The 14,399-nt window shown below is 45.2% G+C and overlaps 4 protein-coding genes across 4 annotated transcripts in view; 1 reads left to right on the forward strand and 3 right to left on the reverse strand.

The window, feature by feature from the left end:
* Positions 1–67: 67 nt before the first annotated feature.
* FOMMEDRAFT_161719 (WD40 repeat-like protein) lies at positions 68–5,410 on the forward strand (the record flags this gene model as incomplete). Its single annotated transcript, XM_007271244.1, has 13 exons — positions 68–225; positions 283–352; positions 669–787; positions 842–972; positions 1,024–1,322; positions 1,372–1,428; positions 1,476–1,674; positions 1,725–1,910; positions 1,964–3,279; positions 3,350–3,460; positions 3,513–4,661; positions 4,728–5,124; positions 5,199–5,410. The coding sequence occupies 13 exons, from the start codon at positions 68–70 to the stop codon at positions 5,408–5,410; spliced, it is 4,404 nt and encodes a 1,467-aa protein (XP_007271306.1).
* A 141-nt stretch (positions 5,411–5,551) lies between these two features.
* Positions 5,552–7,041, reverse strand: FOMMEDRAFT_23633 (coproporphyrinogen III oxidase). Its single transcript, XM_007271147.1, has 2 exons — positions 6,976–7,041; positions 5,552–6,900 (listed from the first exon to the last, which is right to left on the reverse strand). Exon 2 carries the CDS (start codon positions 6,871–6,873, stop codon positions 5,713–5,715), a length of 1,161 nt encoding a protein of 386 aa, XP_007271209.1. The 5' UTR covers positions 6,874–6,900; positions 6,976–7,041; the 3' UTR covers positions 5,552–5,712.
* A 448-nt stretch (positions 7,042–7,489) lies between these two features.
* FOMMEDRAFT_171024 (anthranilate phosphoribosyltransferase, TrpD) lies at positions 7,490–8,972 on the reverse strand. The gene is made up of 2 exons (XM_007271245.1): positions 8,362–8,972; positions 7,490–8,301 (listed from the first exon to the last, which is right to left on the reverse strand). The coding sequence occupies exons 1-2, from the start codon at positions 8,725–8,727 to the stop codon at positions 7,561–7,563; spliced, it is 1,107 nt and encodes a 368-aa protein (XP_007271307.1). The 5' UTR covers positions 8,728–8,972; the 3' UTR covers positions 7,490–7,560.
* Positions 8,973–10,173: 1,201 nt separating this feature from the next.
* The window catches only part of FOMMEDRAFT_96836 (HET-R), a gene marked incomplete at both ends in the record, with an annotated part of 35,143 nt that continues 30,917 nt past the window's right edge, over positions 10,174–14,399 (reverse strand). Inside the window, one exon of the mRNA XM_007271225.1 lies at positions 10,174–10,467. Within this exon, the coding sequence (XP_007271287.1) occupies positions 10,174–10,467 (294 nt within the window). The remainder of the gene's footprint in view (positions 10,468–14,399) is intronic.

Raw genomic sequence — 14,399 nt, forward strand, 5'->3', positions numbered from 1 at the left:
CACTACAATACATTTTCTTAGCTCAGTAATATCAAGCATTTGTTTTGAAAGATGATAGTGTACTTTTATGAGCTATTTTAATGTAAAGTATCTTGTTATATTTGGCACAGCGTATACGCCGTATACACCGTATACAGAAGTAGCGTATCGTATATGGGTCCTGCTGACCCAGTTTACGCCCGTAATTATACGCGCGTATGCGTATACGTGGGAAATTTTACGCGCGTAAGCGTATACGCTACGCGCGGAGCACTAGCGGCAACATGCATTATCCTTGCATAGCTTTCTACAGTGCCCAAGGATCATTGTTTGCCCCAACAGCACGCCCCACCTCACCTTAAGTGTCGCTTCTGTAAGTGTCAAGATGAGCGTTAATCAACGTTCTCTTTGATTTAATCAATACGAGTAGAACAGAACATCAGGCATGCGGCGCGCTCATGGGCCATGGCCAACAATCCATTTTTATCTACCTGTGAGAAGCTGCAAAGCCTACTTAAGACCGAAGACCCCCGTCGATAAGCAGAGAACATCTGCCTTTCGTTTTCCCTTCATGGCCTCTTCATCCATAGCTCCTGACTTGGCCTTGACAGGTTTGCTCTTCGCTCATACTTAAATCGTGTGCCATTTTGACATACTTTGTAGTGGTCAGTGCCTCTAACGTGAAATAGGAGGCAACCCGTCCACCAAATCTATACGTTGAGATCAGGTTCCTCAACGGTAAGAGACGGACCAAGACTTGTAAGGGGAACCTCTCACCGAAATGGAACGAATGCTTTTTGTTCAAACGGTAAGCAAAGCGTATACGACAATCAAAAGTGATTTTTGAATTGTGCATTTGTAGACCAACTGTGAACCAGGGAGCAACATTCGCAATTCGGATCAAGCACGATTCGTCACGGTGGAAAGACAAATATGTAGGCGAAATTGAAGTAGAGCTGGATGACTTATTTAAGAAGTGTGTCACTATCAAGGGTGTGTGAACTGGTCGTGATCAGCATTCTGAAATACTAATTAAACTGTTAGAAACGGAGCTCCGCCTTAATGCACCTCATGGTTCACCATTTACAGAAGCAGCCATCCTTTGTGTTCGCTTAGAGTTCCTCGATGCGATGGCAAGTGCTAGACATAGACTCGATGCAGCAGAGCAAGCAATCCAAGGTGGTAGCTTCGCAACCTCGGGACATGCTACCGATTCGGTTACAGTTGCAGCGGCTGATGCTACCACTGCCCACTTCGCAAAGCATGCCGATCTATACAAGTCAGTGGGAAGCCTCGTCTCGACGCTGGACACGTTCGTTCAAGTCGTAGACAAATTATCACAAGTAGGTGTCTGCTTGTCCTTGATCATCACGGTGCAACGCTTACTAAAAGATGTTAGATTCACCCGTATGCCAAATTGCATGGCAATTGGCTTCTGCTCTATACAAAGTATGTATTATTGCCCAAGATTTGACATGGCTTGACAAGATCTACAGGGACTCAGGCATCAGTTTGAGGTTGACAAAAAGGTTGTCGAACTTGTGCACGCCATGATAGACGCATTCGACTTTGTCGAAAAAAATAACATTCTTCACGACAAGACAGACAGGCTCCAGACGACAGTTATTCAGCTCTTGAAGCAGACTGAAGAGTGTTGCCTCTTCATTCAAGAGTACACAAGTCGCAATATATTAAGTCTGTCTATGCTCTAATACCTTGACTGTTGTCGACTCATTGTATATCAGGACGAGTGTTCATGCAAAAAGCAGAAGGGACGATCGATAAATTTCTCAAGGCATTTCAAGCACTCAAGTCCTCGATAGACTCTGGAATCCTTGTCCAAGTTGGTTTCGTTTCTTCGAGGATCTCTTTCAGCGTCGATGCCTTGACCTCAAAGGTCAATGAATTGTCTTCTAAGTTCGATATCTCATGTGCGTAATACTATCGGCGCCACTTTTAACTACTATTGAATTCAGTAATCTAGTCCTGGACCGACTTCAACCGGAGAGGATGAGCGCATTTGATCGACCACAGTGCCTTCCCGGAACGCGCAGAAACATTATGGATGAGATTGTTGAATGGGCGTCATCGGGTTCAAATCAGAACGTGTTCTGGTTGCACGGCGTTGCGGGATCTGGCAAGAGCACAATTAGCACGACGATTGCGGAACACTTTAGTGCTATATCTCGCCTTGGTGCTCATCTTTTCTTCCAACGAGGAAAGAGTGAGCCCAGTGCGGTCATTCGCACACTCGCTTACAAGCTCGCCTTATTCGATTCTTCGATTGCCGAACACGTCATTGAGGCCATTGTGCAGGATAGTGATATTGCACTAGCTTCTGGGACGACTCAGTTCGAGAAACTCATTAAAATCCCTCTTGATCGGGTCGGAGAAGCTCTGCAGGGACCAGTCACCGTCATTGTCCTCGACGCATTGGATGAGTGTGGAACAGACAGCGGCCGAAGGCGCTTGCTCGAACTGTTCCGAGAAGGACTTCCTACTCTTCCCAAGAACTTCCGATTCCTTATTACAAGTAGAAAGGAGCTGGACATCGACCGAGTACTATCTTCCCAGTCCGAGTTCGTTTGTGCTGTCGAGTTGGAGCATGATTCGGAAACGTGCAAGATTGACGTGCTTCGGTATATCGATCACGAGATGTGTCATGTGTTTGCGAAAAACAAATTGAAGATGGTGGATGACTGGCAGTTGAAGATGGAACGTCTTGGAAATGCAGCAGGTGGACTTTTCATCTGGGCATCGACAGCGGTCAAGCTAATAGACCGCGACTATCCTGCTCGGAGGCTAAACGACCTTGCAGCCCAATCACAGTCACTCTCCGCCCTCGATAATTTGTACCGTACTGTCCTGAAAAGTTCGGGTATCTCATTCGATGACGAAACATCTAGGACTCACTTTTCGCAAGTTATCGGCCTCCTCCTTCTTTGTAAAGTTCCTTTATCCGATGACACAATGGACGGGATTCTGGGATATTCCGACGAAGAGTCTTCACGTCTTGTCCTTTCACGTCTACAGTCAGTGCTCGTGTATACTCCAGGAACACCTATCCGCTTCTGCCATACATCCTTCCGCGACTACTTGTTGGCTCCAGGACGTGAAAGCGATGATTGGTGTATTAATCTCGAAGCCCAGAAGGGCTCTATCGCCATGCGATGCTTCGATACCATGAGGGGCATGCTCCGGTTCAACATCTGTGATATACAGTCATCATATATCCCTAACAATCAGATCCCTGGCCTTCCAGATCGCATCGAAGAAAATATTCCTCCACACTTGCAATATGTATTATGCATGTCTCTTTTGGAGTCAACACTTACACAATGTGCAATTCTCAAATACGTTATTGGACGAGCTGTCAGAGTTCCTCGGTGAACGATTCCTGTATTGGCTTGAGGTGACGAGCCTCTTGGAGAGAGTCGATATTGTTAACCCGGCGCTCTTTCATGTCATGAATTGGGTCTCGGTGAGTATGTAGATGTATTGCCGAAGCCGAAACTTATGTTATCTTTTGAAAGTCACACAATTCCGACGTACTAGCCTTCCTCAGAGATGCACGTAAACTAATTACTGTTTACTTGCCTGCTATTTCACAATTGACGCCACATATATACGTTTCTTTCCTTCTATTTGCATCGATGGACTCGAAATTTTTGATGCATCATTTGAAACATGATCTACCAACTGTACAAGTAGAGGACATAGGTGTGAAGCACCGGTCACCACTTTTGATGGAGCTTACAGGACACTATGGCCCCGTCTTGTCCGTTGTTTTCTCGCCCGACGGCACTCGTATTGCTTCTGGCTCCGGCGATGGGACGATCCACATTTGGGACGCTGAAGGCGGGCAAGCCATTTCTGGTCCATTTGAAGGACATAAAGGGCAAATATTTTCTGTCAGTTTCTCGCCTGACGGTGCGCGCGTTGTCTCCGGATCTAACGATAAGACAATCAGAATCTGGGACGTTGAGAACGGGCAGATGATTTCTGAACCTTTCGAAGGGCATACCGGTACTGTTTGTTCCGTTGCTTTCTCCCCGGACGGGACGCATGTCGTCTCTGGATCTAACGACAAAACTGTCATGATCTGGCACGTTGAAAGCGGACAAGCCGTCAAGCGTCTCGAAGGGCATGTAGGCGCCGTGAGATGTGTTTCTTTCTCTTCTGACGGAAAGTGCATCGTTTCTGGTTCCGATGATAAGACCATTCGAATTTGGGACTTCGTGAGTGGGCAGTCCATTTGTGCTCCTCTCGAAGGCCACACAGACATTGTCTTTTCAGTTGCTTACTCTTGGGACAATATACGTGTCGCCTCGGGCTCCCGAGATGCCACAATTCGAATATGGGACGCCGAGGGTGGGGAGTGTATTTCAGACCCTTTCATAGGCCATACTGCTGCAGTAAAATCCGTCGCTTTCTCACCGGACGGGAAACGCGTCATCTCTGGTTCTGCTGACAAGACAGTTCGAGTCTGGGATGTTGGAACTGGGCAGGTCGTTTCTGGGCCGTTCGAAGGGGACACTGATTGGGTACGGTCTGTTGCATTCTTCCCGGATGGAACCCGCGTCATCTCAGGCTCTGACGACTGCACGATCCGCATCTGGGATGCGGAAAGCGAGGAGGCCAGTTCCGGGTATCTTGAAAGGCATGCAGAGGATATAACTTCTGTTGCTATCTCGCCTGACGGAAGACGCGTTGTCTCTGGCTCTGGCGATAATACCACCATAGTTTAGGACGTTGAAAGCGGGGCTGTCATTTCCGGACCCTTGAAAGGACACAAAAGTGCAGTTCTGTCAGTGGCTTTCTCCCCAGATGGCACACGTGTAGTCTCTGGTTCTGGTGACAAAACCATCTTGATCTGGAACGTCGAGAGTGAACAGGTCGTGGCTGGACCTTTCGAAGGACACGCATCGTCGGTTCTTTCCGTTGCTTTCTCCCCTGACGGTGCACTTGTCGTCTCGGGTTCCGGTGATACGACAGTCCGAGTCTGGGATGCTGATAGTGGACAGGCCATTTTCGCGCCTTTTAAAGGGCATGCAGATAGTGTCTCCTTTGTTGCATTCTCACCTGATGGAAGACGCGTCGTCTCTGGCTCTCGGGATTTCATAGTTAGAGTGTGGAATGTAAAAGGTCAGAGGACAGCTTCTCCCTCACTTAGAAGTTGATGACTGATGCCTTGTCTCTTGCTTTCACACTCAAAACAGATCCCGTCTTTGATTGGACACTGGATGAAGATGGATGGATACGTGGACATAAAGGAGAGTTGCTGTTGTGGATTCCGCCTGATCTGCGGACAACGCTTTGGCGACCTCAGAATACCGCAGTTCGTGGTTGTGCGTTCTCAACTAGATTGGACTTTACGAATGCCGCACTTGGAGAACGATGGCAGGAATGCTTTGTGATGCCCAAGTATTGAAGTAATAGAGATGTCCAGTATCTATATTATTCCATTTAACTTGTTGTGCATTGATGAAATTAAAAAAGCAATTTTGTACATTATGATTTCATTCACAACAATTCATGGAGTATGTTCCAACCTAGATATTTCCGTCTACAAAAAAAGGTCTTGAGACTTGCAAGTTGCTATCTTATTTTTTGATAAGTTATACAGAGTTACATAGAGCGGAGGCATGTCTACCAGATGCAGGTCCGAAATCCACGTAAAGCCAAAGTACTTTCCTATTAGCTACTATTATTCAATCTCCTTCATCTTTCTACTCATGCCCAATCCCTCGGCTTCCTCAAGATCTCCAGTAGCTTCGCTTCCTCAGTTCCTTCCTCCGTCCCCATCTCACTCATATACTCCCACCTCGCCGTCTCCGGTAAGCTCATCAGAATACTCTCTACTCGAGCGCCAGGTGTCATCAGCCCGAACTTCGTACCTCTATCATACACAAGGTTGAACTCGACGTATCGGCCCCGACGAAGGAGCTGCCATCGACGCATATGAGGATTCCAGGGTGTATCCTTTCGCCGTTCGAGGATGGGGATGTATGAAGGTATGAATGCGTCTCCACAGGAACGCACAAAGGCGAAGATCTCTTCTTGCGTTATGGGTCGTGATGCTTTCGGTGAGGAATCCGGAAGTCGTTTATGTGGATCGGACGACAAGTCATCAAAGAATATCCCTCCTATCCCACGTGACTCGCCTCGATGTGTGATAAAGAAGTATTCATCGCACCAGGATTTAAACGCAGGGTGGAGAGCACTTCCGTGTGGCTCGCATGCGGATTTGAGAGTTTTGTGGAAGTGCTGTGTGTCGGCTTCGAAGAAGTAGGAAGGAGTGAGGTCTGCACCTCCACCGAACCACCATGCGAGGACTTTTGGTTGCTTCACGTCAGTGTCGTTTGTTTCTTCTTCCTTTTTAACGGTTTCTTTCGCGGAGTTGTCGTCGTCTGGTTCTGTCAACTCGAAATACCTATAATTTGCATGTACAGTCGGAGCACTAGGGTTCCTTGGATGGATCACCAAACTGATCCCAGCAGCGAAGAACGGTAAACTCTTTGGGTTCGGATCGTTCGGATTGAACGGTATGCTCGAGTGATCCGCAACCATTTGTTTTATCGCACTCGGTGGAAGCATCCCATGAACCACACTTATATTCACTCCACCCTTTTCCAAGACCGTAACTTTTCCCGGATCAAGTGGAGGAGATAGAGAATCCGGAGAATCCGAGGAAGGAGGTGAAGCGAAGACACAGGAGGTACCGTACCCTCCCTGAGCGCGTGTCCATGAGTCGCGTTTGAACTTTGGAGCGGAGGCATCGACGCCTTCTAGAGCGGTGACGATACGTTCCTGTAAGTCGAGGATGTACTCCGTCATGCGTTGACGCATTGGTTTTGTCTCGGTTTTGGCTGAGTCGTTCGTTGATGTCGCCATTATTGTAGAGTCTTGACCTGAGAAAGACTGGTTTGAAGGAGAGATAAGCATTAGTCAAGTTGACTGTATGCGCGTATATGCGCTCCGTTCTGGTTGACTTACAAGTCTTTTCAAAGGAAGGAAAGTCTTTACTCCCTGTTTCCGTCCAAAGACAGAAGACACAGCTTGCTAGGCAAGAAAGATGTGGGGGGAAATACGAGCTACGAAGATGTAAATCAAGTCGCTGTTCCGTTCGTCGGCGACGCGCGCTATTCAAGCCAACAGATGGTACGATGGTACGATTCTGCTTCCGAAGACTCCGACCTCCGAGAAACACGCAATTATTGTATTGTCAGCTATATCTGGTCAATAATGCGACTGAATACACCCCGGGACCAAGACAGACAGCAACGTAGTAGCAAAGTTGGTGGCAGTAATCGAAAGGACACGTCTCGTGAGTACTGCTTTATTCAGAATTTCACACCTTTCACATAGATCCAGATCTGTCACAATCATATACTCCCACATTTCTCGATTTCACTTTGACGACCCACGTCTTCATTAAATTGAATGACTAGGTGTGCACATTAAACGACCTTCTCTCTTTGATTACCGACTCTTTAGGAGCAATAAGAGGGAGAAAGACAGCACTATGTTGAAAAGTCGTAAACAAAAAATTTCTACAAATATATGTAACATTACACAAGTCTAATTTTGAGAAGCTTGAGCATTCATCTCAGCAGCCGCTCGTTCACCCTCTTCTTTAAATGTCTGCAATGCCTCCCACGCCTTGCCAGATGTGACAGCCTCCCGTGCGAGCCGTACTCCGTCCTTATAATCTTTCGCAACACCTGCTACCACAAGGAGAGCTGAAGCATTCAGAAGTACATACTCCAACACAGATTCCAGCGCTGCCGGGATTTTATCACCGCTCGTCAGAAGTGTCACAAACGTTTTTGCATTCTCCTCTGGCGTCCCACTCGCAACAGTCCCCAACGGGTGTACACGCAGACCAAACAAGGCAGGGTGTAACGTCGTCTGTGTGATCCTCCCATCTTTCAGCTCCCAAGCGTGTGTATTCCCTGCACAGCTAATCTCGTCTAGATGTTCTGCACCGCACACGACTAAGGCACGTTCTACACCGCTATCGCGTAGACTCTCTGCGAAGGGTTGACCGAGTGCTGGTTCTGCCACGCCGAGGACGAGACCATGCGGGAATGCGGGGTTGATTAATGGTCCGAGGACGTTGAACATCGTTCGGAAGGGGAGTGCTTTACGGTAGGGTGCGATCATTGCGAGGGAGGGGTGGTAATGCGGTGCGAGGATGAACGTGAAAGGTATGCGGCGGATGTGCATGGGTGTGCTCGCTGTTGGAGGTATGAAGAGACAGCCGAGAGATTGAAGGAGGTCGGCAGACCCGGAACTGGACGTCGATGCTCGACTTCCGTGCTGCATATATGCACTATAAATTTCTTCGAAAAAAAAAATTGTTGAGGGTTGATGACGTACCTTACAAACACGCGCTCCAGCACCAGCGGCAACGACCGCAGCTGTCGTGCTCACATTAAATGTATTATGTCCGTCCCCACCAGTACCAACGATATCGACGACAAAATCTTCTTCCCGCCCTTCGATATCAGCTTTCAAAGCTCGTGCCCTCAATGCTGCCGCAGCAGCAGCGAGCATCTCCGGACGGCGCTCGATACGTGATAGGTGTAGTGCAGCGAGGAATGCACCAATCTGTACGGGATGCACGCATGAGGGTGTGAAGAGGTGTTCGAGCGCGAGCGTCAAGTCTGGCGTGGTGAAATATTCAGGTGTCTCAACGAGGAGAGCCAGAAGGGGTTTGAACGTCTCAGTAGTTAGGTCACTCATTTTTTATCGTCGATATGTAGGGCACGAGGGTTTGCAGGAGAGATGGCGACAGACAGGTCGTGGTCGTCGGAGGAAAAGTTGAGAAAAGCGACTAGGTTGGCCGTGGCATCGATGAGTTGTCACCTATTTTATTATAGCTTTCTTATCCACTTGCGCCTTCACCTCTCCCCCGACAAGGACGCCATAATGTATACGCTATGCACAGCTCCGGCGTTGATGCTTGTCGTCCTCATCGCTGGACGAAGTTGTCCGTCGAGATCGAGGTTGAAGCGTTTAGTCGCCGAAAGTGAACAGCCGTTCCGTTGAGATGCTGTGGGCCGCCCCTAAACATATTCATTCGTTACGCGATAAAAAGTTTTTTGAGAAATTTAAACTGCTTTCCGCTCTAATTAATGTGCAGAACATTATACCTGGTTAAGCAACCACATCATTCAGCTATCTGAACCCTAATACCCTTACTGATGAAACTAAAATAGCATCAAAGTGCGGTCAACTACTCAACTCGAATACCATTATTATAAAAGGTATATTTCTGTTAAATGCTTTGACACTAATACTTTGAATAAAAGAACGTGATACAGTGTATATATACTCCATGAATCACAGTGTAATGGACGTATAAGAGGAGGTATAACCTTGGATTGATACGGCTTTCAAGAGTACTATGTAGCAATGGGTAAATTTCTACTAACAACAACAACGAAGCAAGGTTTTAACTTTTAAGGATGAATGAAACGATAATAAATCACATTGACAGAGACATCATAACACTAAATTGGTTCGAAGCATTCTTGCCACCGTTCTCCAAGAGCAGCGTTTGTGAAGTCTAATCTGATCGAAAATGGGCTATTGAAGATTGTGGGGACTCGAGGGCACTGAAGCATTGGACAAATATCGGGCGGAATCCACAAGAGCAGCTTTCCTTCACGCCCATATATCCACCCATTTCCACCCAACATCCAATCAAAGTCAAAATCTACAAGTATATCAACAGTGAAAGCAAGCAACAAGGTGTGTCAGACATTGATTGCTGCACAGGATAGAAATGGTTCTCACCTTGTACATTCCATAATCTGATTGTACAATCCCGGAAGCCAGAGATAACATGACTTCCATCAGGCGAGAAAGTAACAGACGTGACACCTATTGCATGCCATACAGAACGTTTAAAATCAGTCTGTCCGCTCGTGGCATCCCAGATCCGGATTGAATCGTCGTCAGAACACGAGACTACACGTTCCCCGTTAGGAGAGAAGGCGACTGAGGTAACTATGTCTGTATGGCCTTTGAAAGGCCCAGCCTCGACCTTTCCTCTCTCAACGTCTCAGATCAAGATGGAATTATCAGCAGATCCAGAGACAACATGAGTGCTGTCAGGCGAGAAAGCTACCGAATAAACTTCACCTCCGTGTTCGGAGTTAGAGAGGTACGAATATCTGTTTCCTTTTATGGGTCCAAATCGAAAGGTGACTTTGCCGCTGGTGGGCCAGTGGTGGCATCCCAAATTATGATTGCCCTATCCGAAGATCCAGAGACAATGTATCTCCCATCAGGCGAGAAAGCAACTGAGTTAACACGGCCCTCGTGACCTTTCAAAGGCGTGGAAATCTCTCGTCCGGTTTCAACATCCCATAATCGGAGCGTTTTGTCGTTCGAGCCGGATACAAGGCGTGTCCCATCTGGAGAGAACGAGACGGACTGGATTGCTCCTTCGTGTCCTTCGAAAGGTCCGGAAACTACCTCACCACTTCCAGCGTCCCATATTCGGATTGCATGGTCAAAGGAGTCAGACGCAACAAAAAGTCTTCCGTCTGACGCGAAGTCGGTAGACAAGACATAGCCTGAATTCCCTTTGAAAGGTCCTGAAACAACGTTCCCGCTTTCAGTATCCCAGATTCGAACTGTTTTATCATTTGAGCCAGAGACAGCGCGGCTGCCATCGCGTGTGAAAGCGACAGAATTTACACCGTCTCCATCCTCTTCAAAACTCTCAGAATCGAGTTGTACACTTTCAGTGTCCCAGATTCGAATGGTTCCATCCCAAGAGCCTGAGACGACACGGGTCCCATCAGGGGAAAATGAAACAGACTGTACCCAGTCAGCGCGCCATTCGAAAAACTCAGAAATGACGAGTCCGCTTTCTATATCCCAGATCCAAACTGTCCATAGAGAACCAGAGACAACGCGTTTCCCGTCGGACGAGAAGGCGACTGATTGTACTTCACTGCCATGCCACCCGAGGGGCTTGGAGCTACATTTACCACTTGCAATGTCCCAGATTCGGATAGTCATGTCTGCAGAGCCTGAGGCAATGTGTTCATCATTACGAGAGAAAGTAACCAAATTGATGCTGTCTGTGTGACCTTCGAGAGGGCCGCAAACAATCCGTCCATTCTCAGCATTCCATACACACATGGTGTGATCGCTAGATCCCAATACAATTCGTCGTCCATCCAGAGAAAAGGAAACAGAATTTACACTCTTTTTATGCCCTTTGAAAGGCTTGAAAACAGCTTTTCTGCTTTCAACATCCCAGACCCTGACAGTTCCGTCGAACAAACCACTGGCTACACATTTCCCATCTAGCAAGAAAGCAGCCAAGACTGTACCTGTAAGACCATTAATAGGTCTTTTTAACTAGCATAGTGGGAGTGCCCCAAGTACTCTCTCTTATTAAGACATTAAGCAAGTGTCTGCCTTATATACTACATAGTAAAGTCTGATAGTCTGAGACATTCCAAGTGTAGTAACTCTACATAAGGCAATTGGGGATTTCCTAATCCAGAGCACAATCTAATACTCCCCTTCAAGCATTAATTAAGAACTAGGACTGTATGCCTAATAGTTTGTTTAGATACTTGATCTGTAGGATGTAGAGAGCTTTTGTAAGAATGTCTGCTAATTGGTTCTGTAATTGAACATAGTATACATTAATGTAATTGTTTTGAATGTAACATTGTATAAAGTCTTTTCATAAATCAAGATGTTTAGTGTGAGTGTTGTACATTATTTTGTCAGACTTTACAGTCTTTATTACACCTTGATTATTGTAATAAATTGTAATAGGTACTGATTCAGTCTACAGTACTTCTTCAGTAGATGTTATGGTTCTCCACTCTTGTACCTTCAGTTCTAAGGGTTCTGCACCCTTCTGTACCAGAACTCAGGACTTCTGTCCCTCAGGGGCACTGTCTATAGACTATATGTATACTGACTCTTACTACTACCCTTCCTTACTTCATCATTCCATTCCTTTGACCACCCCTTCATTCTTTGTTCATTCTATAGTCTCTTACCCTTTGTCCATCCCTTCATTCTTTGTACCTTTATCTTTGACATTCCTTTCTTTCATTCTTCATGGCTTATCATTCTTAAGTGGCTCATGCTCCCTGAGTACTCTTGTGTAGTTTAGTATATATAGGTGTACAAGATCAGACTGGTCCTGTAGTCTTGATCTTGTCTACTCCAGGTAGTCCTGTACTCTTAGGCTCACTCTATATACTCTACTCTTGTCTCTCTCTCTCTCTCTGCCTGTTCTGTGAGTTCTGACTACATTCTAGTACTTGTGTTCTGTATTTCTGTTGTGTAGGATAGTTGTAGCCTGGGTCCTCTTGTTAAGCCTTTAGGTCCCCTCTACACTGTTGCTGACATCAGATTAAGACTACCCATTACTACCCTACAACTCTCCTACATTTCAAGCATTAGTACTCACTGTTGTGTCAATCTCTTTTCTTTGTCCTGACCCTTCTACATTTTTAAATTTTAAACTCTCTAAACCCCTTTTAAACTTTTGCCACCCTTCTTCTATTCATTACCCCTTTTAGTTTAGTACTGATTCCTTTGTAGTATAAACATGAACTCTCCTACACTAACTGCCACCCCTACTGTCCTGCTGGATCAGTAGTTATGAGTAGAACTAGCTTAATATGTGTAGACCTCTATCTAAGAGGCCTTTACCAACTATGTGCTCTCAGCCCCTTCAGAACCTATTCTAGTCATTCTGGAAGTTGCAACTTGTTCTAGAAAGAAAGTGTACATAGCCTACCCTTTAGACTTTAATAGGTAGCACTTTAAGGACTTCTAACACTAAGTCAAACTATATATGGCTACTACTTTGACTGATCTATCCTTAGATCTTAATTGTATCCTATTTGTCCTCTCCTTTATGAAGGAAGGTAACACAGCCACCTGGGCCTAGAACTGGATTGAAGGCTATTAGATTAGAAGCCTGATCTGACTTTAGAACAACAAGTCATACTTAGAATTCATAAGGTAGCTCTGTACTTTCTTTATCAATCTGAATGAGAAGTATAATGTGTAGAACAAGCTTGTATCTCTGTGACAGAGTAAACATTCTACTAATACCTTCTTTCAGAAGTTTAATATCCTGGCCTGGAAGGCAGGATTCATACTCAGGTTTGATAATGTCCTTATTAGAATACTTGAAAAAGCTCTTCACCCAGAACTGGTTGATAAGATTCTTAGGATAATACTAGAACTAGTCACCTATACTAAGTGGAAGACACATACCATCTCCTTTGACTAAGCTACAGCTTGGATGTATTAAGTCTGTATAGAATACTTACACATACATCTGACTCTAACAGTTCTGAGCCCTTAGATCAATCTACTTATAATTTGTAATCAATCTGTTCTAATAAACATTAGAGAAGTCTAAAAGTAAGGAGCATACTTTATTTACAGAAAGTCAGGGCACTAAATTAAGGACTGTCTACAGAAACAATAGTACATCTATCAGGTCATTAGAGTAATAATGAGTAATAAGCAGGATTTGTAGTAAGAAGCCTTTTCTACAAATCTGGAAGTCACCTCAGAACTCTTAGACTCTGACTATATACTCTAGGATTTTGTAGAGACCTAACAGTAAATGTAGTACTGAAGGGCTATGACTTGGATTTTTTGATAGCCACTTTTGATTCAATAGACACTATAGGATTAAAAGTAAATAAAGTAGAAAAAGTAGAAAAAGTAGAAAAAATAAATTAACAAAATTATTTATTAGAAAGTAGATAGTTCTCCTATTTCTTCTGATTCTTTTGATTCTTCTCTTCACACTTTATCCAAGTCTAAATCTGTACAATCTAACCTACTACTTCTACATTCTAAGATCTTAGAACATTCAGAATGTTACTTAGCCCTGTTTACTACTCAGTAGTTTGTCTATAGTATCAAGCAGGGATAGTCTCAGCTGAGTTCACAGCTAAGGACATGAGTCTGTCCTTGTTGAAAGAGAGAGGTTAATAAGGAAATGTTAGTGTATATACTCACTCTCTTAGACAATGAGACTGTGCAAGCTGTACATTCCCTTCAGAACAAGTAGTAGTTCATCTGAGAATGTTTCAGACACTAGCTCCAGGTCCCTGTCCTCTTGGCTCCCTTCTTAGGATCCTCCCAGATCTAAACAATAACTCTGGTAGACAGTAGATACACTAGTTTGTGTATTAATAAGGCCTTCATACAGGAACACTACCTTCCTACTTAATGTGTTCTACTTCTAATCCTAGTATACAATACAGACAGAACCCTGAACTAGAATGGTTGGATTACTAAGTTTGTCCAACTATAGATGACTATTCAGGTATTATGTAGGAAGTATTGAGTTCAGTAGTTACTAACCTTAGAAGACAGTATGTACTTTATGGTATTTGAAT

This window comes from Fomitiporia mediterranea (genome assembly GCF_000271605.1).
Source record: "Fomitiporia mediterranea MF3/22 unplaced genomic scaffold FOMMEscaffold_16, whole genome shotgun sequence".
Classification (NCBI taxonomy): Eukaryota; Fungi; Basidiomycota; class Agaricomycetes; order Hymenochaetales; family Hymenochaetaceae; genus Fomitiporia; species Fomitiporia mediterranea.

Coding starts and splice junctions, on each gene's coding strand:
- FOMMEDRAFT_23633 (XM_007271147.1), bottom strand. CDS start 6,873: ATGGCGACATCAACGAACGACTCAGCCAAAACCGAGACAAAACCAATG.
- FOMMEDRAFT_171024 (XM_007271245.1), bottom strand. CDS start 8,727: ATGAGTGACCTAACTACTGAGACGTTCAAACCCCTTCTGGCTCTCCTC. Junction 8,302..8,361: donor CTGGAGCGCGTGTTTGTAAG/GTACGTCATCAA, acceptor GCATATATGCAG/CACGGAAGTCGAGCATCGAC.